Below are 25,072 nucleotides of genomic sequence, written 5' to 3' on the forward strand. Positions count from 1 at the left end.
AGCCATATCACGAATTTGAATTCATGGCACATGAATTCAAAGGGTATAGCCTAGAATATTTTGGAGTTACAAATTGCTAGGAAGAGATATCTAAATGACTGAGTTTGGTTGACATGGGCACTCTACTCCACTGATTCTAAGGGAAATAACTGTATTCGTAATGGAAATAAAGTCATGGGCACCATCTGAGACCAACTGACCAAACAGTAATTATGAATGATCTGAAGCAGTATCAACTACTTTCCGAAGATGATTATATAAAAAAATCTTACAAAATTTAAATAAAATACTATGTTGTAATGAAGTATAAAAATATGGGTGCCTGGAAACTTGGACAATGCTTATCACACTGGTCTATGCCTATATGAAGTCAATGAAAAGTTAGGATTGTTCCTGCAGTTTGCTACTTTAATATCACATTATCAGTGAGCAAAACAAAAAACTAACATTTTTCCTCTAAAATAATAAACTATTAAGTGTCTCCTTAGTACAGTTTGTAGTGTGTAAGTCTCATAAAATACAAATCATCCTTAGTGGCCCATGAATTTGAATACCCTCAAGATAGCATATAACAAGGCTGGGAATATAGCTCTGTGATAAAGGCTTGTGTTCATTCCCAGCACCTCAAAAAGGAAAAAAAAAAACAATTAAAAAGAAAGATGGCATATATCATTCCTTCATGAGTCCATGCACTGTGCGTTCTAAAAAATCTCATTACCCCTTGTTCATATGTTCCCAAAGCTCTACCTCTTCTTCCCGCCCCCCACCACTACTGAGCATAATGTATTTTAACTGTGACTGTTCATCAGTCTCTTTTTTTATGTCGTGAATCTCCATGAAGGTTTTCCTTTGCAGATGATGTACCTTCAACATACAATGTCATTTGTGAAGCATATAAGGTATACCCATTATTTGTTACATAAACCATATGCTCCCAAATGTTCATAATCCTCTGAAAAAATTTTAGATCCTGGATGACAGGGAAAAGCAATTCTTATTTTACCGAGAGCCAGAAGTCACATAATATCCTTTTGACTTGGAACTGGTATGTTGACCAAATCCTTCATGGAGTATTGAAGGTTAAAAAACTATGACCTCTTAAAAGCAGAATTGAGGTGTTTTTCTCTGGAACTTGTAGCAAATCACTTACTGGTGATTACCTAATGGTGGTAATGTCTGAATTATGTCAGACAGAAAGCGACCTTTATATAAAAACCACCATCACCAGGGATTGAGGGGTGTATCTGTAGTCTCAGTTACTTAGGAAACTGAAGCAGGAGAATCATTTAACAACAGCCTGAGTCACATAGTGAGACTCCATAAGAAAAACAAAAAACAAAAACAAAAAAACTCCTTTAATTCAAAATGCTCCAGAAAAGCACAGTATTTTATGCTTCAATAACAGCTTTTCCACTGAACAACAACAAAACAAAAAAACCCACCATTGTATATTAAGCAGCAGCATTCAAGGTTGAGTCTTAAATGTTACTTTAATAGTATCCACAAAGAGATATGGTTTGGTTAAGTAATGGCTTTTTTTTATTTAAAACAATCTATGATTTTTACCCATTGTGTATAGAGAACTTGATTTTTAAAAAATACTTTCTTTTGTCAAATGGGTTATCTTAAGATAGGAAGAACCAAATTATTCTTTGGTTTTATTATATGGGAAAAACAACACACAGTGGTCAAACAACTTTGTGATATTTATATTCTATTGCACAGGTTTGGGTTATACAAATTAGTAACACAAGTTATTTCTTAAATTGCAAACATTTTCTAAAATATCATTACAGCAGATGCCTATTATATTAAAACATCAAGGTAGAAATCATACTTTTAATAGTTAAATGCAACATTAAAAATACTGCTGATTCAATTAAAGAATAACTAAAATGTGTGCTCAAATGCTCTAAAACTAGGTAGCAGGGCAACTAACAACAAGTTAAGTCACTGTGGTCCACTTTAATGTATGCATATATATGAGTATTCTTGATAACCCCTCTCCTGAAAATGCATAATGGAAACATAAAAACCCAGATAATTGATTTAAAGTAATTGTAATTCTTACTAATGCCTAAGCTCTATGGTAAAGTGTACTTTATGATAAAGTACATATCTATATATCTATGACCTCATACATTTACTAAATCATATATAAAAGACACCACACTTAGAAAGAAGAAAGAATGTTTTTAAGGTAATAGTTTTAATTCAATTATTGAGATGAAAAGACAGTGAAGCCCTGTTTACTACTTACATGAAAGAAGATTTAAAAAAAATCACTGCACGAAATACAAAGGGTGGGGTTAGGCTGTGATATTAAACTTTTCTCTGTGTCTTTCTTGATTGTTCAAGAGCAAATTAAAGTTTCCACGGCAAATTTGTTTTCAAAATGCCGAATTGTGACACAATCACTGACTTCTCGTTTCTGAATACCTGTTTGGGAAAGAAAAGTTTTTAAGTTTTGGGTTCTTTAGTAATGAATAGTCATATTAATTCTCACAGGTATTATTTATTTTAATGGAAGCATTTCACTCTGTTCTATGAATTTCTATACTTAGTCTATCATACTACAAAAATTAACTTTTTAAATTTTTTATATTGGTCCTGGCACTTGAACTCAGGGGCTGAGAACTATCTTTGAGCTTTATTGCTCAAGTCTAGCTCTCTACAACTAGAGCCACAGCTCCACATCTGGCTTTTTGGTGGTTAATTGGAGATCTGGACTTTTCTACCCACAATGGGTTCAAACTGCAATCCTCAGATTTCAGCCTTTTGAGTAGCTAGGATTATAAGCATGAGCCACTAGCCCGTCCTTTAGGAAAAATAATTTTTAATTCCTTTCCTGATTAGGTATTTTCACAGATAATAGTATAATAGATTGCTTATACCTTTACCAGCTTGAAAGGTATTAGAAACAGTCTCCATCTTGAAGAGGACCATGGGTATGGGTACAGGTACTCAGAAATGCACATTAAAAAGAGCAATCTTCATCCTATCAGTTTAACTTTTTAAAAACTATGAACTAAGCCAACTTTTTTTTTGCTAGTCCTGGGACTTGAACTCAGGTCCTGGGCACAGTCCCTGAGTTTCTTTTGCTCAAAGCTAGCACTCTGCCACTTGAGCCAGCACTACTTCTGGCTTTTTCTGTTTATGTGGTACTAAGGATGGTACTAAGGAATCGAATCCAGGGCTTCATGCATGCTAGGTAAGCAATAAGATATATTCCCAGCCCCAAGCCAATTTTAAATGTAAGAAATCAAGGAGCAAGTGTCCAATGACTCATAAGGTAAGAGAACAGTATTATTAAAAGCACTAATAAAAAGCTAGGGAAGCATTTTGGCCAGGTGACATAAGGCCAAAGAAATCATACCACAGCAAAACTGAATGACAATTCCTTACTCTCCACAGTTCTGTCACATGTCATTTCTTTTTGTTTTTGGAAGAAGTGGGGACATACTGTTATCCTGATTTTTCACTTAAGTCAAATGGTTAGGGAAAGCTACATCAGTTGTGTCTATGCTCTGAATTCCTCACCCCAAATTTCTTTCTAAGGTGACTGATTACCCTCAAAGTTACTCAAAAGGCAACTATCCTGCTTTACATCCAGATCTCTGAAAGTACAACTGAGCATCTGGTATCAAGAGACCATTAGAGAGTAAAGACTCTTAGTGGCTGAGCCACAGAGGAGACACAAAGTCAAACCAGGGTGGCTAGTGGAAGGTGAGGGACAAGTATCTCAATGTCTTGATTCTCTCAATAATTTTTTCCATCTAAGGAATGAATTTAAGTTTAAGATGATTATATGAAATCTGAAAGTATGCTCTCTCTCTCTCTCTCTCTCTCTCTCTCTCTCTACATATATATATATATATATATATATATATATATATATATATATATATATATAGAGAATACTTTCAGGACATGATGTAATTTTATTTTTCTTTTTTTTCCAGTGTTTAACTTTTTTTTTTGTGAAAATATCGTCCAGAGGGGTTACAATTACATGGGCAAGATAATGAGTACATTTTTTATCAAACATTGTTGCCTCCTCCTTTGTTTCTCCTTCCCATCCCTTTCCATCTCCCACCCCACCACCCTCCCCACCCCCTGCCACCCCGCGTCCAAAGTTGTATGTCATTTTATTTTCTCACTCACAGAAGGATATTAATATTAATGACTAGACTTCATTTCAATTGTTCAACACAATAAAGTGACAAAATAAACTTTCCTACCAGAATTTTAACATTAAAAACATTACTCTCCTTAGCTAAATCTAGGTATGTTTTCATGTCCATCTGATTAAAAATTAATAGAAAATTAAAATTCATTTTCATCACCATGTATAGCTTCTATTTTACTACGTGGAGAATGCAAAGTGAAAACTAGATGGGGGACAGTTTCCTTGCATTTTCACTGCTTCTCTTTTAGCGAGAATTTAAAACATCCAATGTTACTGGGCAAAGTAATCGTGAAACTCTATCATGAATAAGAGTCTTTGGGTTCACTAACATCTGACCTTCCAAAGGGAGAAAGGAATTAAAAGTATGAGCACAATATTTTTTCCATGTGTCTGGTCTTTGCTTCAAGCAATATGCACAAATAGAAAATACAGGCTTTCAGGATACATATTACTTTAAATGCACACTACTGCTTGCTGCAAGACCAGATGTATAGAAAAAAAAACAAAACCAAACTACTTCGTTTCTATAGCCACTAAAGCGATATTTACTTTGTTTTAATTTGCCATAATTTGCTTATTAAAAAACCTATCACCCTTTGGTAGTAAAGGTTCAGTATAAATAGGTGTTTGAGCTTGACATCTTTATGGTTTTTTCTTTAATTGTGAAAATACTGTACAGATGGGTTACAATTACATGGGCAAGATAATGAATACATTTCTTATCAAGCATTGTAGCCTCCTTCTTTGTTTCCCCTTCCCAATCCCATCCTCCCTCCGCACCCCCCCAACATCTTTATGTTCTGATTGTTATTTTTTCCATTTCAATTAAGGCACCAGTAATGGTAGTTTTTGAAATATACTGTAAAATAAAAAGGTAGCATAATTAAAATTGAACAAGCAAGCATTACCTTTAATAGTTTCTCTGCGTTGCAGTTTGTAAGTTTCCTTGTCATGGCAAAGACGATAAATAAAGAAGCCCAGGTGATCGATGTTTTCAATGCGATCAGTAATAACCATGTGCTCATGAATCAGATAGGACTGAGGCAGATAGGTTCCAGCCTACATTTAGAAAGTCTTATGTTATATGAATATCTCAAATACATATTCTCAACACTCTGGAAAAACAGAATTCTTAAGAGTTAATAGGCATTGACATTTGATTTTTATAAATATAGTTCTAGATTTTTTTTGAGATAGCTTCTCACTATGTTGCCTAAGCTGACCTCAAACTCCAGGGCTCTCATAATCCTCATGTCTCAGCCTCTACAATGGTTAGTACTATAGGTGTGTGTCACTGTGCTGGTTATAAACAAGAGCTTTGTTGGAACAGAACCATTCCCTTTGGTTTACACTCAGGAATGAGGAACAGGTAGCCTGGCTGCTGGTCATAAAAGGTCCTCAAAAGTCCTTTGGTACAGGATGGGACAGATATGTATACCTATCAACAGCTGTCTACGCCTGTCTTCCTGTATTGATAATTTTGTATAACCCATGAATGAGGTTATTGAAATGGCCCTTGGCATAAAAAAGGTTCCTCAGATCTAGATAAGGCATCAGAATTAAACTGAGGATTAATAATATTCTCTGGTCTTTTAGGTATCCATTAAACATAATTTTACAAAGTTTACTTGTAGGTATGATTTTCTTTAAAGACAGGGTTTCATATATAGCCCAAGGTGGACTTAAAACTCCCAATCTTTCCGCCTCCACTTTCTTTTTTTTTTTTTTTAATTTAATTTTATTTTATTTGTGAACATACTGTACAGAGGAGTTACAATTACATGGGCAGGATAATGCATACATTTCTTACCAAGCATTGCAGCCTCCTCCTTTGTTTTCCCTTCACATCCCTTCCCAGCCTCCCCCCTCCCCCCCAATCCCAATCCTTCTCCTTCCCCCCCTTCCCCACCGCACCCCCCCCCCCGACGTTGTAAAGCTCGTTTTGGACATGACAACTTGTACTTCTCATTGTTGCAACAGGTCCACCTGTATCCTTAAACAACTGGTTTTTCCCCATCTCCTCCACAAGTTATACTGACATCAAATATAGTGAAAGCAGGGGTTATACTGTGGGGGAGGGACATACAAAGCAACAAAGAGATAATCTTATAAATTCCGCCTCCACTTTCAAGTGCTGGGGTTAGAGGTGTGTGCCTCCTTCCCCACAATAAACTGTATTTTCTTTCTTTCTTTTTTTGTCAGTTGTGGGGCCTGAACTCTGGGCCTGGGCACTTCCCCTCATCTCTTCAGTTCAAGGCTAGTGCTCTACTGCTTGAGCCACAGCGCCACTTCCAGCTTTTTCTGCTTATATGGTGCTGAGGAATGGAACCCAGGGCCTCATGCATACAAGGCAAGCACTCTGTCACTGACCCACCTTCTCAGCCCCAGTAAACTGTATTTTTTTTTTTTTTTGTCAGTTGTGGGGCTTGAACTCTGGGCCTGGACACTGTCCCTCAGCTCTTCACCTCAAGGCGAGTGCTCTCCCACTTGAGCTACAGTACCACTTATGGTTTTCTAGTGGTTTATTGGAGATAGGAGTCTCAGGGTCTTTCCTGCCGGGCTGGCTTTGAACCGCGATCCTTAGATCTCAGCCTCCTGAGTAGTTAGGATTACAGACGTGACCCACTGGTGCCCAGCTTAAACTGTATTTTCATTTCAACATATAAAACATTACTGAAATAAAATTACTTGTCTTAGTTCTTCTTTGTAAAACTCTTGATTATATTCTCATAAGATGGCCTCCAATAGGGCTAACTTTTCAACAGGGAATTCCAAGACTCTATAACAACATCCCTAGTTAAGAAAATATGAAATACTTCATACCTTGATGTTAATAAGTAACTCCAGCAGATTTCTGGGTGGCATAACAATGGAAGTGTTCAAAGGAATCACGTAGCACTTGTCCAGGTTAAGATCTAGATAGGCAGTGAGTCTCTGAGAAGATAATTATAGTTAAGTTAATACTTTTGATTTTTAAGAGTAACTGCTACATAGGCCATCTTTAGGATGCAGAAATCACTTGCATTTTAAGAAATTAAGAATTTGGTGGGACAAACATAAAAGTAGGAATAGAAGAGGAGGTTATTGCTAGTAAGTGAAACTCTTAACAAGTTTCTATAATAAAGAATTACTATACCTGCTAAAATTAACTGCAAATACCTATGAGCCAGCTAATTAACCCCTACTTACAAGGTCTGACTGTGGTTATGTAAATATTACCTTCCCCTATGTACCTCAAATATTAGGATGATCTTTAAAGAAATAGAAAGACAGTGTCTGAAATTATTTTTTGTCTCTTGTAGTTCAAGTAAGAAAGCTCAGTAAACAAGGACAATCTTATAGGATTGTTTTGATGACTAAGTTAGACCAAACCATGCAAACACTTGGATTTCTCAGTGCTACCTATTATTTAATATTTGCTTGTGATAAGGATTATTATCTTGAAACAATTTTTCATAAATGGTTTATAAATACATTTATTTAAATAAAGATGTATTTAAAAGGCACAAAAGTTTACACAGCTAACTTCATTGATATGTTTGAGTATTCATCATGGCAAAGACATAAAAGCCAAAGGCAATCAGTAAATTTGTACATCTCAGAACCCTGGCTTGAAAAAACAAATTCTTGGGATAAAAGTACTGAGGAAATTAAAATATACATTAGATAACTAATACTATATTATCAGGTTCTTTGTGTCTGTGAGTGTGCTGGTACTAGGGCTTCAATTTAGGGCCTGGTATTCTTACTTAGGTTTTTTGCTCAAGGCTGCCACTTTACTTCTCAAGCCACAGTTCCACTTCTGGCTTTTTGCTGGTAAACTGAAAAATCTTAATGGATTTTGTCTTCCTGGGCTTGCTTTGAACAGTGCATGATCCTTAGACTTCAGCCTCATGAGAAGCTAGGATTACAGGTGTGAGCCACAGGGGCCCAGTATCAGGTTCATTTTCAGGTTAATACATCACCATTATGTGATGATGATGCTTCTAACTATGTAGAGGGACATTCTCATTCTTAAGAGATAAGAACTTAAGTCTTTAGGGGAAAAGTGTCAAATGAGAAAGACAGAGATAAAACATATATGGGAAAATGTTGGAATCAAGTAACTCTGGGCATCTGCTATTTTGCATTACATAAAAAACACTGACAATGTGGGGGAAATGCAGGCCAATCAAGATACAAATTAACTTATTAGTTATTAATTTCTGAAAATGTTACTAAGGAATGGACACACAAGTGACTTCCTACCTAAGAAAATGTAGGAATGGGTAAGAAATACCCACTTTGTTTGCCAGCAAACAAAGCAAAGGAAAAAACAACAATAAGACATGGGAAGGTCAGGCCAGTAAGGGGTTAGCTTCAGATACAGTAGTGCTACCACATGTGAATAGGTTCTCTTGTAGGGCTGAAAAAACCATGTCCATTTTGGGTTTTTTGTTTGGAAACAGGATCTTACTACATAGCCCAGGCTGATCTTGAACTCTTGATTCGTTTACCTCAATCTCATGAATGCTAGGATTACAAGCATCTGTCATCATGCTCAGCTTTTCCAAATCTATTTTTTTAAGTAAAATCTAACCTCTAGGTACAATAATTTAGCAATATTGAACTCCAAAACTGCAATAGATAGACTTAAAGAACCTGCATTCTTTTTACCACTGTGGACATTTGGCTCACCTTGTTAAAATCGTGAACAATGTTGGCAGGATCACTATCTGCAAACTCTGGCACAGGCACACTGATGAATTCAACCTCATCTTCTTCAAAGATCTTAATGTTTTCCTCAATGGTCTGATAGCGAGCAGCGGGGGCAGCAGCAGATGGCTCATTTAAGTTGACATCATCCTTGATGTACTTTATTCCACAGTAGTACACGTCATCTGGCTACAGAGAATTTAAACACCTCAGCAATTCAGTATGAGACAGGTTTTTAAATGTAAGCATTACTTAAGCTGCCACTTCTATTAAATACCGTTCAGCTTGCAAACTCTTACTTTCAGATGACAAGTCAGACAGCTTAATTATAGATTTAACACATTCCTTAAGACCAGGTTTTTGAAGTATTATTTTTTTAAATGGCTTCAAAAGAAGAACAGTACTGATTTCCCCTTTACTTTTGTGGTAGATAAAAACAGAATATAAAAACAATTATCCATTAGGTGACAAATATAAAGAAACACATAGGCCTACTCCTACCTGTAGGCACTGTTTTGTTCACAAAAGAACATATTCAGAATCAACTTGTATTATTTTAGAAAGAATATATACATATATTTTTTTTTCCTTTCTTCTTTTTTGTGCCAGGTCCTGGGGCTAGAACTCAGAACCTGGGACTATCCTTGAGCCTTTTTCTCAAGGTTAGCACTTGATCACTTGAGCCACAACTCCACTTTGAGCTCTTTGGTGATTAACTGGAGATAAGAGTCTCACAGCTTTTCCTGTCCAAGCTGGCTTTGAACTGCTATCTTCAGATCTCAGCCTCCTGAATAGTGAAGATTACAGGAATGAGCCACTGCCAAGAACACTTTCAAAACTGCTGATGACATTCATTTATTTGGTGATTTTTCCCTTTTAATTCCAAAGATAGGTAATTTTTCTGAAATTCTGAGTTTTCCTTAAACTGTATCACAATTAAGTGGATGGTGTTATAGCAAATATTTATATTATTTTATCTTTCCAGATTTAAAGAGTGTGTGTGTGTGTGTGTGTGTGTGTGTGTGTGTGTGTGTGTGTGTGTGTGTGTGTGATATATATATATATATATATATGTGCAATAAAAACTAGGGGAAGGACTTATAATAACAGTTTGGCATCAAATGTTATCTGGGGACAATGGAAAGCATATTTTAAGATACTTTTCCTAGTATTTCAGTAATGTCTACCAATTTGTCATCATCATAAATAATACAACAAATGAGCATAAAATTTACCTTCTGGCAGAATATTTCAAAATTAAATTTTAAATTTGAATTTTAAAAAATGTATTTGTCAACTGTTTTCTTTGAAGTTTAGAACATTGAAATATTTATGGAAATTTTAAAATAAATTTCTCCTGCAAGATTCCTTAAATTGGGGCTAGGCAACATATGCATGTAATCCCGGGCAACCACAGAATTGGTTTTTGAAGTCAACCTGGGCAAAAAGAAAAGGTTGATGAGCCTCCATTTCAACAAACAAGTCAGGCATGGAGTTTCACATTTGTTAGCCCCATTATTCAGGAGACATAGTTAGAACTGTGGTCTGAGGCTGGCCATAGGCAAAACCATAAGATCCTACGTAAGAACCAAAGGGTATGACTTTCATCTACCCAGCAAGTCTGAGCCCTAAGTTCAAATGCCAGTACTGTCAAAAAAGAAAGAAAAAGAAGAAAAAAAAATATACAAACTCCTGAATTAACTAGGAAAAACATAACAACACAACAGATAAATCATAATTAAGTGGGAGAAAATCTATGGGATTCTAATAAACACTGTTAATAGCAACTGTCATCCTAAATTACTTCAATATCACTGTTGTAGTCACATGGTTCTTTAAACAAACCAGTGACTTGGAAGCTGTAGAAACATGCTGACAGTATGTTCTGGTCCTAAGAGCAAAAGGTTACTGTGTGGATGGAGCAAACTGGCTCTCAATGATAACATGACAGCATTTATGGCTAATGTATTTATCCAACTGGTGATTAATAACACTATACACCCTCTTCCTTATTAATGAATGTTAGTTAATTTTGAAATAAATCACCATGCAATCTAAGTCCTTATTTTAATCAGGAACATCTAAAAATTCTGTTACTCTGCTTCTACTAGCTATGTGTTTAACAGGTGTGGAAAGCACATGATCAGGTTAAGCACAGCTTTAATACAGAACCCCTCTGGCTAAAGGCCATCCACAGAAACAAACTTAGAACAAGTCAGGAACAATTTTCTTTCTTTTTTATTTTCGCCAGTCCTGGAACTTGAACTACTGGAATTTGGGCACTGTCCCTAAGCTTCTTTTGCTCAAGGCTAGCACTCTACCACTTGAGCGACAGTGCCACTTCTGGCTTTTTCTGTTTACGTGGTACTGAGACATCGAACACAGGGCTTCTACATGCTAGGCATACACTCTAACACTAAGCCACCAGCCCCTCAGGGACAATTTTCTAATGCTCATGATGGAAAAGAAAAAAAAGTTTTTGTTTTGTTTTTTAACTACTTACTTGAAGTGCAAAGTATTTGTACAGGTATGCACCTCCCAGAATGACACCTGCAAGCATGAATGCGAGCCCAAAACACATGCACCAGCACCAGGCTCTTCTCTGTCCCACAGGCACAATGTCATCCGGGTCCTAAAAGATGAAAATGACAGCCAGTCAACACTGAGCTTCAAGCAGAATCTCAGGATGGAAAAAACCCTCAGTATTATCATTTTAATGGAGACAGAAAAGACCAAAGGAATTAGACTCCTATCAAAATCAACCTAGGATCAGTGCCAAGATTCATCCGACTGGCTGGAGAATATTGGTCCTTATGAAGTATTCTTACTGCCAATTCTTAATACCCCACCGATTAACTGTGTCTTGAGCAATGACACTTCTATTTTCTATGCACAACTTTTGGCAAATCTTCTAGTAGTAAAATTCAGAAAAGGTTACAAACACAACTTCCCCATACAGTATCCTGATATTAAACCTTGTATATTACAGATTCAGGGTTATCTGTCAGGTTATTTATAAAAATTCTTAGCTTGCTACATCTAGGTAGATAATATTTTATTCCAGGTATGAAACCATTCTAATAATCCACAAGAAAAAGCTAACAGAAAATAGGAAAGAAAATTCTTTACACAATTATAATCTTAAAAACATAAAAATAAAAGACAAAGTCATAGACACCTCATGCCTGTAATCCTAGCTACTCAGGAAGATGATATCTGAGAATCACAGTTCAAAGCCAGCTGGAGCAGAAAAATCCCTGTGAGACTCTTATCTTCAATTAGCCATTCAAGAACTAGAAGTGGTGCTGTGGCTCAAAAGGTAGAGTGCTAACCTGGAACAAAAGAGCTCAGAACAACACCCAGGCCCTGAGTTTAAGCCCCACAACCAACAACAGTAAAAGGACCAAGTTACTGACCGAGAATAGCCTACAATACTGCTCTAAATTTCTTCATTTTATTGTAGGAAATAAAATGTTATTAACTCAAAAATGAATACCCCAATATGGATAATGTTAATAAGAATAAGACCCAATATGGAGAATGTTAAGGAAAAAAATATATGCAGCCTCTCCGTATAATATAGTACAAATAAGATCCTAAAGAAAAACTACATGAATAATGCACAAAAACAGAGTGGGTTTTATCAGATCAAAAAAACAGATATGGTTGAAGCAAATAGATTGCACTCTAGCCTAAATCCTTGCAAATATTCTCTACCACTTGAGCCACACCCTTGGTTTTTTGTTTTATTTTGTTTTTCAGGTAGGGTTTCATGCTTTTGTCCAGGCCAGATTTGAGCTACAGTCCTTGTATTTCTGCCTCCTGGGTAGCGGGGACCACAGGTGTGTGTCACCATGTACAACTTGTTTCAAACCACAATCCTCTGATCTCTACCTTTGAAGTCGCTGTGATTAAATGCATGTGCCACCAATTTGACTCTATTTTCAATCCTAGGGAAATCTGATTTTGATGCCACTGGGAAAAGTCCATTTTCAGATGTTACACACCAAGAACAATGTAAGGCTAAATAGTGTGCTCTCTGAGGTTCTGTCTTTAAACAGAATTTCAAACTGTACAACAAATACTATTTAATCTGAGGAACAGATGAAACACTGTGTTACATTTTGCTGAAATACTTGTCAATATGCTGTGTGTATACTAAAGGCAGCAGAATGTAATGAGAATAGCCTAGAAGGATTTGTCTCATCATGTAAAATATCCTATTTGTGAAAAGTTGTAAGGATCTTATGGCATCATACAGTATTATGAAACCTAATGATAAAATATACCTGTTTTGCTTGAGCCTTATCTGATACAAACATCTACAGAGATAAGAAATTCTTCTTAACCTAATTAATTTCAAGGTGGTGGCTAGGGTGGGGAGTGGTGGTGGAAATGAGAGATGGCAGCAGCCATTCCCAGCTATTGAGACAACCCCATGTGGGCACACACCCATCCTATCTGATAAGCTCTCTCCTAACCGTCTGTAAATAAATGAATAGCCAGCCACAGAAAGATACCTATAGAAGCATACACTGCCTCAGCTACCATTTTTTAAAGACTTTTTATCATTAAGGTATTTAACAAACAATACATAATTCCGAGAATAAACTGGGAAAACAGTGTTTTATTGTGAAAAGTGGGGCTGGATGGATCTGGATAACAGGTAAATAAAGATAGGAGACAGGCCCTAACAGGAAAACGCACATGGAGCATGAAAGAGAGGATGAGTTTGGGGAAGACTTTCCAGGGGAGATAATGTGTGAGTCTGATGGCAAAGGATTCTCATCACCTAGGTAAAACAGAGTTAAGAGAAACATTAGGTGAGGCAAAGAATGAAAATCAGACCCAAAATACATGACATTGCCAAGGGCCCAATATGGTGGTGAGGGTTCTAAGAGATGAAGATATAATTGTGGCATATTACAAAAGGCCTGTTAGACCCATAGTGTGGCATGGAATTTCCATGTTACATAAAAATCAATAAAAGGAAAAAAACTAAATATTCAAGAATTTTACATTTAAACACACATTATTTATTCAGCACCTCATTAATATGGAACATAGTTTGAGAATAAGGGGGAAAAATTAGTCTTTGAATAGTCATAGTATGAACTGAAAATCCACACACCAACCAGGAAATGATAAGAGCTACCAAATCTAAATCTATCTAATCTCTTTCATCTCCCTCCAAATTTCTAGTGATCACTTTCTACCTTGCCTTAGAAAAATTCACACAGAGATCGTATCTCTGGCCACTAGATTATCAGGTTCTTGTGAGTATCTGTTCATGTTTATTTTGCATTACTGGTAACTCTAAGCCACGCTTGACACGTACCAGGCATGCAAATATTTGTTAAGCTGACTATTTAATTTTTTATGATTCACAAAAGTGAATCAAAGCCAGTAAGATAACTGGGGGGCGGGGGGCCGCTAGGGGGAAGCAGCATAATAATGTATCAAGCACAACAAACTTGTTATTCAGCAAAAACAACAGTCGTACTTTGCCTAGTCCAACACCTATCAAGAGCCTGTTACCTGCACTGTACTGTGCTAGATCCTATAGGAAATTCAAATCATATCAAGCCATGAGTCAAGACATGAACTATTTGTGGACAGAACTAAAACTACATGACAGATAAACAATGCCCCATTATGCAATCTGAATCACGGTAAAGTGTTTATTAAAGTGTATTCAAGGTTTAGATTTAAAAGTGTTCAATTAAAAGTGTTTCTCTCTTCCCTTCCCCCTCTGTGTGTGTCTCTCTCTTTTTGTTTCCTTCAAGTCTGGTATACCTTCACTTCTAAAAGTCTTTTTAGGGCTGGGAAGGTGGCTCAGTGGTAGAGCGCTTGCCTTGCATGCCTGAGGCCCTGGGTTCTATTCCTTAGCACCACATAAACAAAAAGAAAAAAGCCAAAAGTGACATTGTGGCTCAAGTGGTAGAGTGCTAGCCTTGAGCTGAAGAGCTGAGGGACAGCGCCCAGGCCCAGAGTTCAGGCCCCACAACCCGACCCCCCCCAACCCCCCCACCAAAAAATGCTGATTTTAACCTATGAAAGAATAAGCTTTTTTTGAAGTCCTATGACCATCTCAATATATAGAAAATTCAACTTCCATTCATAATAAAGCTTTTGGCAAACTAGTTAGAGGTAAATTCGTTTAATATTCCAACACATTTCATACTTATTGGTGAAACTTCAGATTTATACCGCACCCTTTTAAGTGAAGAACAGAGATGTCCAATAAAAGCAGTTCTTTGTTTCTGCTCAATATTATAATAGAGATCCAAGGAATAACAAGAACAAGGATTAGAAAAAAAGGAAAACGAAACTGTCATTATTTGTAAATGAACTACAGTAGAAAATCTAACAATGTCAATTTTTTCAAACTCAAGAGTTCAGCAAGATTACTAAAGATCAGTTATCAAAAATCAACTGAAGCCAGATGTTGGTGGCTCACACCTATAATGCTAGCCTGAGATCTGAGGATTGTGGTACAAAGACAGCCTAAGCAGGAAAGAGTCTCTGCGACTCTTATTTCCAACAAACTATTCAGAATAAGCCAGAAGTGATGCTGTGGCTCATGTGGTAGAGCACTATCCTTGAGTACAAAGACGCTAAGGGACAGCACCAGGCCTTGAGTTCAAGTCCCAGGATTGGCAAAAAATAAAATAAATCAACTGAGCCAAAAAATGTATATAGGAATATTCACAGTCCTTATTGATAATATCCTCAAGTTATAAACAACCCAATATTCATCAACTGTTATTAACTGAAGTGTATTCATACTGTGTAACAGACCAATGTAAAAAAAGACCAAAAGTAATCCATTCTAGCATGGCTAAATCTCAAAAACATACTAAGTAAAAGAAATCCAACATACACCTAGCAACAAAAGAAAATATACCAATGCCAAGTGCTGAGGAAAGAATAAACAAAGGGAACTGTCAACTTTCCTACAGTTGACAAGAGGTGGCATAATTACTTTAAAAATTTGGCTGTAACTAATAATTCTAATCATAGATATGTAATTCTAAAAAGTTTTTGCACGTGTACATAAAGAAATACGTGCCAAGCCGGGCGCTGGTGGCTCACGCCTGTAATCCTAGCTACTCAGGAGGCTGAGATCTGAGGATCGCAGTTCAAAGCCAGCCTGGGCAGGAGAGACCGTGAGACTCCTATCTCCAATAAACCACCAGAAAACCGGAAGTGGCGCTGTAGCTCAAGTGGTAGAGTGCTCGCCTTGAGCTCAAGAGCTGAGGGACAGTGCCCAGGCCTAGAGTTCAAGCCCCACGACCGACCAAAAAAAAAAAAGAAATACGTGCCAGTGGCTTACGCCTGTAATCCTGTATACTCAAGAGGCTGAGATTTGAGGATTTATGATCTTCAGACTGGTTTGAAGCCAGTCTTGGGTAGGAAAGACTCTTATCTCCAATTAACCAGCAAAGCAGCAAGTAAAGTGGTAGAATGACACCTAAGAGCAAAAGCTAAGGTATAGTACCCAGGCCCTAAGTTTAAGTCACAGCATACAAACATACACACAGAATCTGTCTGTTTCCAATAATGTGCAAATAACAAAATATTGGAAACAATCTAAATGTCCATCATGAGAAGATTATAGACTTACCAAATAATACTGCTAAAAAGAATCAGCTTGCACTGCTAATTTTTAGATAAACCTAAAATTGAACAGCAAGTTTCATTAAGGCAAGTTATACTATATACAACGATATGTTCAAATATATGTATGATATTTTAGACTTTAAATAAAATATACTATAGACTATGTTTTGGTATTTTTTTAAATTAACAAGAAAAAGTAAACTCACCAAGAGCTAGGAGTTTCTTCACTAGGATGTATAACTTTACCTGGCCTAATTTAAAAGAAGTCAACGAGACAGTTCCTCCCCTGTACTGCAATAAAACTGGTACATCTTAAACTGTGCTTATAAGGCAACAGAACTCCCACAGGTGATGTACAATTATCATCTCATTAATCTTCCTGAAGATATAAGATATTAGCCCAGTTTATAGCACTGAAGCACAGACTGGCCTCTAATCATCCCTTAATGGTAGATACAGAAAGATGTATTCTCATAGCTGGATACCAGTGGCTCATACCTATAATCCTAGCTACTCAGAAGACTGAGAACTAAGGATTGCAGTTCAAGCCAGTCAAGGGCAGGAAAGTCTATGAGACACTTATCTCCAATAAATTACTCAGAAAAAGCCGAAAGTGGCACTATGGCATAAGTGGTAGAGTGCTAGCCTTGAGCTCAGAGAGGCTCAGGGACTGTACCTAGGCCAAGTTCAAGCCCCAGTACCAGCAAAAAAAAAAAAAAAAAGTATTCTCATGCCAGGCACTGGTGGCTCACACCTGCAATCCTGGCTACTTAGAGAATTGAAATCTGAGGTTCAAGAAAGAGGTTGAAGAAAGCCTTGGAAGACAAATCCAAGAGACTTAATCTCCAATCAATCAACAAAAAGTAGAAGTTGAAGTGTGGCTTAGTGGTAGAGTGCTAGCTTTGAGTGAAAAAGTAAAGCAAGAGTGCAAGACCCTGAGTTCAAGTGCCAGTACCAACACCAAAAAAAAAAGCACTCTTGCTATAGCACCCCAACACACCAAATTCTAGTTCAAATAAAAGCTTATCCAATGACAAAGTAAAATTACTTAATCAATTATATTTTAAGCAAAATGAAGGATAAATGGTTGTTACCTCAATTAGTTAAGAATTAGGTCACCTCAATCATTTCCCTAAGAGGCTTAGGAAAATGTGCTTCAGTTACAAACTTAGCTCAAATAAAATCTAAGATTTTTTTGCATACAATTTTTATTTTGTTTTCAAACGAAATTTTTATTTTGTTCTCAAACTAACAAATCACTTTACAGCCTTAGGCGCTTCTATTTGAGCCTTCTTTATATGATGAATGAAGCTTTTAAGAGCCATTTTACAAAGTTCTCAAAGGCACTATTTTTTTTATTACAGCAAATGAAATAGCAATGCTTTAGAAGCCAGAATACTAAAGAGAAAAATATCTCCTGGCACTAAAAATTATAGTCTAAGCCAAGTTTGGTGGTGCATGCTTGTAATCTCAGCACTCAGGAGACAAAGGCAGGAAGATCTCTCAAGTTCCAGACCAGCCTGGACTACGTAGTGAGACCCAATCTGAATTTCCTCCCTCAACCAAAAAATTATATTACCAAACACACAAAGGGGGGAAAAAATGACAGGAAAAAAAACAAGTATGAAAATAAAACAGGTAAGTGGAAGCCTGGAGATATGGCTCTAGATGTAATGACTGTCCAGCATGTGAAAGGTCAAGTACTATCAATTTATTAAAAAATAATAATAAAGCATGTTGGAATAACACAGGAGAATACTGGTGTATACAGGCTAGCTGCCTATGATGTGTTGTTGGGACTGAATAATGCTGTCAAACCAGAGAATTATCTGCCAATATTTTTTTTAAATGATGACTCACATTTTTTTTAATAAAATGGATTACTCAATGTTCTATAGCATTCAATTCCTATGTTAGCATTTTTTCCCAGCTTGAAGACTAAGCATGTAATGTGGATGGATTTTGAACCCAGCAACTATGACTGGGAATACCTCCGTCTGGAAGAATTTAATCATATAATACAGTAATTGATCTAAACTACTAAATTTAAGAATTTGAGTTCTGTGTTAGAGAATGTTCTTCTATTCACCTGGCTTCTTTCTACATTAGGTTACTTTTCCTCAGTATATAGGCAGCAAAAAAACATGATTTAGTCCACATTAATAGCACTGATTACCAAATGTATCTGCTATAGGTAAAACATATCTCCTAGCTGATAATCTATAAAGACATCAAACATTTGATTACAAAACTCAAATTGTGCTTCCAAATTTGCATTTTCAATTAGGATTGCTATCATCTTAAAGACTATAGAGACAAAGTTCATGTAAGAAATATGCTTGATACATAAACAGGAAGCAGTTTTTCAAATGGTTGGCCTTATATAGAGAGGAACAGAAAGCTGCTCTTTGTATTTGTCGCTGCTACATTTCACAAAGGTTTCTAATCTCTTGTCAGTCAATGCTAATTAAATGGCCGAGTATTGAGTCAAAATTAGAAAGTACTCTGTGTTATTGAATCAATAAAAGTTATTGAAGTATTTTACATCTGGAATAGATTACAAAAAGAACGTAATCTCAAATTATACAATGTCTTGTATAGTTTCTCATTAATATACTTTTTGCTAACAAATCCAACAACATATGAAGAGAAGGAAAATAAAACATTAATGCTACTGTATGACAACTCTTATGAGAAATCTATGAAATCTGAAAGAAACTATTAACACCATATAAAACTAGCATAGGTCTAGGTTAAAGAAAATTAGGTCAGAACTAAAAGGGAAAAAAAATCAGGCAGCTTGGACATGCATTTAGGGCTGGGTCATAACTTAATCTCTTTTGCATCATTAGGGACAGCAAAGTTTCTGGTGCAAAGTAAAATAGGAACATATGAACAACTTAAAATTTTATTTTTTCCTAAGAAATTTAAGATCTCTTAATCATTTCTCTATATAGTTTAAAAAATGACTATCATTTACAGGTGTTAAGAAAGCCTAGATTAGGTGTCTGTAAGCAAAAGCATTATGTGAGACATCTTTTTTAAAAAAAATTATTTTTTATGTGGTTCTAAGGATCAAACTCAGAACCTTGTACATATGAAGCATATCATTGAACTGTATTTTTAGCTTGTAATTATTGCTAATGTTAGCCTTTAGATAAAGTCATGAAAATGGTATTTTCTACCACTGACTGAGTCACATTAGAATCATATGGCTTCTAATTCCAATTGTCTTCCTAAAAATTTAAGCATATTGTATTTCTGTGTAATACATTATAAAATTGTCAAGATTGGACAAAAATAAACCTGTCCTGGACTCATTTTGTAATAAATGTTCCATTTTAATGTCATAGGTAATTAATAAGCAATCATATTAATAAGCAATCATATTTCTTTATCACAGTGCTGGAGACAGAACCCAAGGCCTCATGCACTCTACTACAGAGCTATATTCCCTGTCCACATGAAGCAATTTGAATGTAGAAACTTCTAAGTATCTTCAACAGAAGTTTGAAATTTTGCAAATTAGCCCAAATTACTAGGACAAGCTGAGGTCTATAATCCCAGTAGTACTAAGGAGATAGTAAGACTGCAAGTTCAAAGCCAGCCAGAGGATGGTGGCTCATGCCTGTAATCCTAACTATTCAGGAGGCTAAGATCTGAGGATAACAGTTCAAAGCCAGCCCGGACAGGAACATCCAGGAGACTCTAATCTCCAATTAACCACCAGAAAACTGGAAGTGGCACTGTGGCTCAAGTGGTAGAGCGCTCGGGGTGAGCTGAAGAGCTCAGGGACAGTGCCCAGGCCCAGAGTTCAAGCCCCACAATGGATAAAAACAAACAGTTCTTGAGATCAGAGGCATTTGGCTCTCTAAAGTGTACAGGTAAGAACTGCTTTGACATATGGGCTGTATTGCATATCATTGTTCATGTGTTCCATAAATACTGAGTGAAAAGAATATATTTTAAAATGTTCCAAATTTATAAGTGAAATAGTTCTATATAACAGATAAAATGACATTTGACTTTGCTTTTTAATTTTTAACACCACCATTCTGTAGGCTCTTGGACCCAGGAAGATGATTTTCTTGTGAAAGAAAACATAGGCATTTAAGTAGGTTGTGGTTAATTCAGTTTACATAACTAGTTGGTCTTTGTTATCTACATTATATGCTTCGTTAAGGTTGGAGTTCTTAGTAATTTTGGAATTTCTACTATTGTGCCTGGCCATGTAATAGATGCTTCTGAATATGTTATTGGTACAGTGCTCAGAAAGAAAGATCCCCTATGAAAGGTCAGTTAATCCAACACATCACAAGATTAATATGAGGCCCATAGCATTAAAATTATGTGAATAATTATATACTGCACATATCTGAATATCATCTGACTCTACATACAACTTCAAGAAAAACTTGGAATAAGGCTGGGGATGAATCTGAGTAGCAGAGCCTGCCTAGTATTCATGAGGTTCTGGGCAGTATACTTAGTAGAACAGAAGGAAAAAGAAAAGAGAAAGAAAACATGAAACTAATAGGTCAACAACTGACTAAACAGATTACACAAATGAATTCTAGAAATGAAGTAACCTAATGCCACACTTGGATAGTAGTCATATCTAACAAAAACTACATAGCTTGAGTTTCGACAGAATTCTGGTATTGTAAGAGGTGTTCCTAACCAGAGCCACACGTATAATAAGGACCACATGTGTTATTATTACAATAATAGTGTTATTACTTTAAATTACTGACAAAAATTAATAAGACTTTTCTCTATTACTCATCACAAAAAGTACTGAAATCATATATACATGAAGCTAAACCAAAGAAAAACACCAAGATACACCAACATATATGCATTTCAAAATTAGAAAAATTAGTAAAAAAAATGTAATTCAATTATGAAGTTACAGCAATAAAGTCACAAAGCAACTCATAGTTGGCAGTGAGTTGTCTCAAAAATTACTTATAAAGGAGACAGTCTTGGCACTTTGAAGAGAGAGACCTCAGAAGATACCCACCTATCTTTCTAGGTCACTCTGTCTGTTCTTAAACTAGTACTAATAATAATTCCGATGGTTTCTATTCTTACCCAATATTAATTATCATTAAGCCAATTTTTAGCATAAAAGGAAATATTCTAATTAATCTTTTTAAAACTATTATAGCAGAGCTGATTTTTCAGTTCTATGTTTATCTTAACTTCCCCCTGAAAGTTCTATAAAGCGGGAGTAAATGGATAAACAACTGAACCATTCAGTCTCAAAGAAAGAAAAGGAAATGACAGCAGACAAGTTATATCACTAGAGTTTGAAAACTGAGAGGGTAAGGGAAAAAAAACCTAAAGCTTAAGGAGAAAAGCTCCCACTTCTGGAAATGGGGAGTGAGGGAAAGACATAATGCACAGAGAATTCAGAATCAGACTGGCATTGGACTCGAAGATAATGGAATCCTTGGATAAAAATGCTGAGAAAATTACTGCTAAAGTAGATCAATTAAGTGTGAGGGCAAAGATTCTCAGAAAACGCTTTCAAAATTTTTATCAAACGTTTTCTCTTCATATTTATTTATAAAACCAGAGATCCAACATGAGATGAAGGCAAAGGCAATTTGGCACAGTGACTTTTGGGACATCTGTAGAGTAACACACCTAGAGTGCAACCAGCTGGACTGGAAGACTGAAGAATAAAAAGCAGGAAGCACAAGAAAAATATGAAACTTGGAAGGTCCCTGGTGAGCCTGAAGATACAGAAAGGCAATTATACTGCTGTCAGAGAGCCTGAGGATATTACAATAAAATACACAGAAAATTAAGCAACCTTCCCTTTAGCCCCCCAAAACAACAATCAAGTCCTGGAAAACAAATAGGTTTTAAACAAACAAACAAACATAATAAAAGTACACTACATTACTCAAATGTAAATAATGTTTATGTCAATTACAATACAAGCACTGAATATCAATTCAAGCAGAAAATGTTTTTATATCAATTGTGTAAGTTTATATCTAAAACTGCAAAAAAATAAAACAGAAACAATTGAAAATGAGGAAAGAGCATTACAAGCAAGTATTTAGAGTAGTTTTCTTTAATGTGGTCCAGGAACACCTTCTGGACACTGCTTCACTTTCATTCTCACCTGTATATTGGAATTTTCCAGAAGCTGAAAGAAATCTAAAAAAGCTGGTCGCCAGTGCCAGGTGCCTGTAATCCTACCTACTCAGTAGGCTAAGATCTAAGGATTGCGGTTCAAAGCCAACCAGAGCAGAAAAGTCCCCTGGAGACTCTTACCTCAAATTAACCACTTAAAAACTGGAAGTAGAGCTGTGGCTCCTAGGAGAGCACTAGCTTTGAGCAAAAGAGCTCAGGTACATCACCCAGGCCCTCAGTTAAAGCCACAAATGGACAAAAAAAAAAAAAAAAAAAAAAAAAGAATTCTGAAAAAAATGTGAAAATACTATGCCTCTTAGATCTTTTAGGTTGTTTGGAAATTTTAATTATTCATAAAATAGTATTCATGCTAACCTACTATAGGTTAATTACTAAATATTTTGTTTACTTCCTAATAAATATTTATCTCACTATAACTAAATCTGCAATGTAGATTTTGGGAGATTCTGAGAAAATACAATAAAATATATAAGATGTACATTATTACATGTAATAATATATACAATATATAACATGCATTTATTTAAAACAAATTTGTTATACATAACAATTTATAACATTATACATAATTTTATAAAATATATAAATTATAATATAGTTCCATCTTATATAATGTATATATAAATCTCTAATGTTGATTTTTTTGGATTCTGAAATTTTTTTTTTTTTGGTCGGTCGTAGGGCTTGAACTCTGGGTTTGGGTGCTATCCCTCAGCTCTTCAGCTCAAGGTGAGCGCTCTACCGCTTGAACCACAGCACCACTTCCGGTAGTCTAGTGGTTTACTGGAGATAAGAGTCTCACAGATTTTCCTGCCGGGGTTGGCTTTGAACCTTGATCCTCAGATCTCAGCCTCCTGAGTAGCTATATTTACAGGCATGAGCCACTAGCACCCAGGGAATTCTGAAAATTTTTATACAAAGATTTCTGAAACCAAAAGCTTAACATGTGGATATATAGGTTGTTTCAGTACAATGCCAGATCAAGGGTTATCAGTGAACCAGAATCCAGTCTATATTCTCATCAAAACCCCAGAGAGGACATCTTTTTTTCATTTACATGGAAGTAGAATATGGTCTACTGGTTACCCTGGTTATTATTACCAGAAGTTAAGGAGTGAACATGATTGCCTTTGATTAAGAACAGAGAATGCCTCTAAGGAGAGAAAGCAAATTGTAAAAGACCATTAGCCAGGAGCCAGTGGCTCATACCTGTAATCCTAGATACTCAGGAAGCTGACAATTGAGGGTCACCACTTAAAGCCAGACCATGCAGGAAAGTCCAATTAACCACCAAAAAACCAGAAGCAGAGCATGGCTCAAGTGGTAGACCATTAGCCTTAAGCAAAAAAAAAAAAAAAAAAAACCTCAGGGACAGCACCCAAACCAAGTTTAAGCCCAAGGACTGGCACAAAAACCACCACCAAAAAAAATAAATTAAAAAAAAAATATATATATATATTCTGATAATACAGACCTAAATGGCCTGTTTACACATAAGACACATGCACACACACACACATATATAATTTTTTTTTTGCCAGTCCTGGGGCTTGAACTCAGGGCCTGGGCACTGTCCCTAAGCTTCTTTTGCTCAAGGGTAAGCACTCTACCACTTGAGCCACAGTGTCATTTCTGTTTTTTTTTTTTTTGTTTGTTTATGTGGTACTAAGGAATCAAACTTAGGGCTTCATGTATACTAAGCAAGCACTCTACTACTGAGCCATATCCCTAGCCCTCTCATAATTTTTTAATCAAATCTAAGTCATAAAGTTATTGCTGGAAACTTATTAGCATAATGATAACAATAAGTAAAAAATTAGAATATTCTAATATCTTCAAAGGAAAGGTATCTAATTATCTCATTTCTATAAAATAATATTTTTTTCTATTTAGGAATAAGAGCTATACAGATTTCCCAAATGGTACAATTACTGAAATACTCAAGTCTTCCTTTCTCTAATCAATTAAATGCTTTGGAAATCTGCAATTACTTAAAATATGAATGTTTATCCAATTGTTAGCACATATAAGATAAATAAATGAAAGAAATGAATAAAATTAAATAAAACATATACTATAGATTACCTTAAGCTACTAAAAATATGTATCATAACTAGTTGTGGGAGATCACTCTATAATCTTAACTCTCTAGATAGAGTTCAAGACCCTCAGTCTCAGCCACATAGTGAGACCATGCCTTATTTAAAAAAAAAAAAAAAAAAAAAAGAGCTAGGCACTCGTGGCTCATGCCTGTAATCCGCTATGTAGGAGGCCAAAATGCAGAGGTCTAAGTTCCCAGAGTCAGCCAAGAGTAGAAAAGTCCTTGACAGTCCATCTCTAATTAATCAACAAAGAAAGGCTGGATGTAGGTTGGCAAGCAAGTAGAATAAGCAG

At 35.9% G+C, this 25,072-nt stretch overlaps 1 protein-coding gene across 1 annotated transcript in view; it reads right to left on the bottom strand.

Moving 5' to 3' along the window:
• Positions 1-2,190: 2,190 nt before the first annotated feature.
• Itm2b (integral membrane protein 2B) overlaps positions 2,191-25,072 on the bottom strand; it is a 28,088-nt gene continuing 5,206 nt past the window's right edge. The window contains exons 2-6 of the mRNA XM_070003200.1: positions 11,388-11,516; positions 8,867-9,073; positions 7,013-7,123; positions 5,098-5,248; positions 2,191-2,439 (exon numbers count right to left, since the gene is read on the bottom strand). Of these exons, the coding sequence (XP_069859301.1) occupies positions 2,354-2,439; positions 5,098-5,248; positions 7,013-7,123; positions 8,867-9,073; positions 11,388-11,516 (684 nt within the window). The 3' untranslated portion in view covers positions 2,191-2,353. The remainder of the gene's footprint in view (positions 2,440-5,097; positions 5,249-7,012; positions 7,124-8,866; positions 9,074-11,387; positions 11,517-25,072) is intronic.

Source organism: Dipodomys merriami, unplaced genomic scaffold (genome assembly GCF_024711535.1).
Source record: "Dipodomys merriami isolate MVZ:Mamm:240054 unplaced genomic scaffold, mDipMer1.0.p SCAF_6, whole genome shotgun sequence".
NCBI classification, from domain to species: Eukaryota; Metazoa; Chordata; class Mammalia; order Rodentia; family Heteromyidae; genus Dipodomys; species Dipodomys merriami.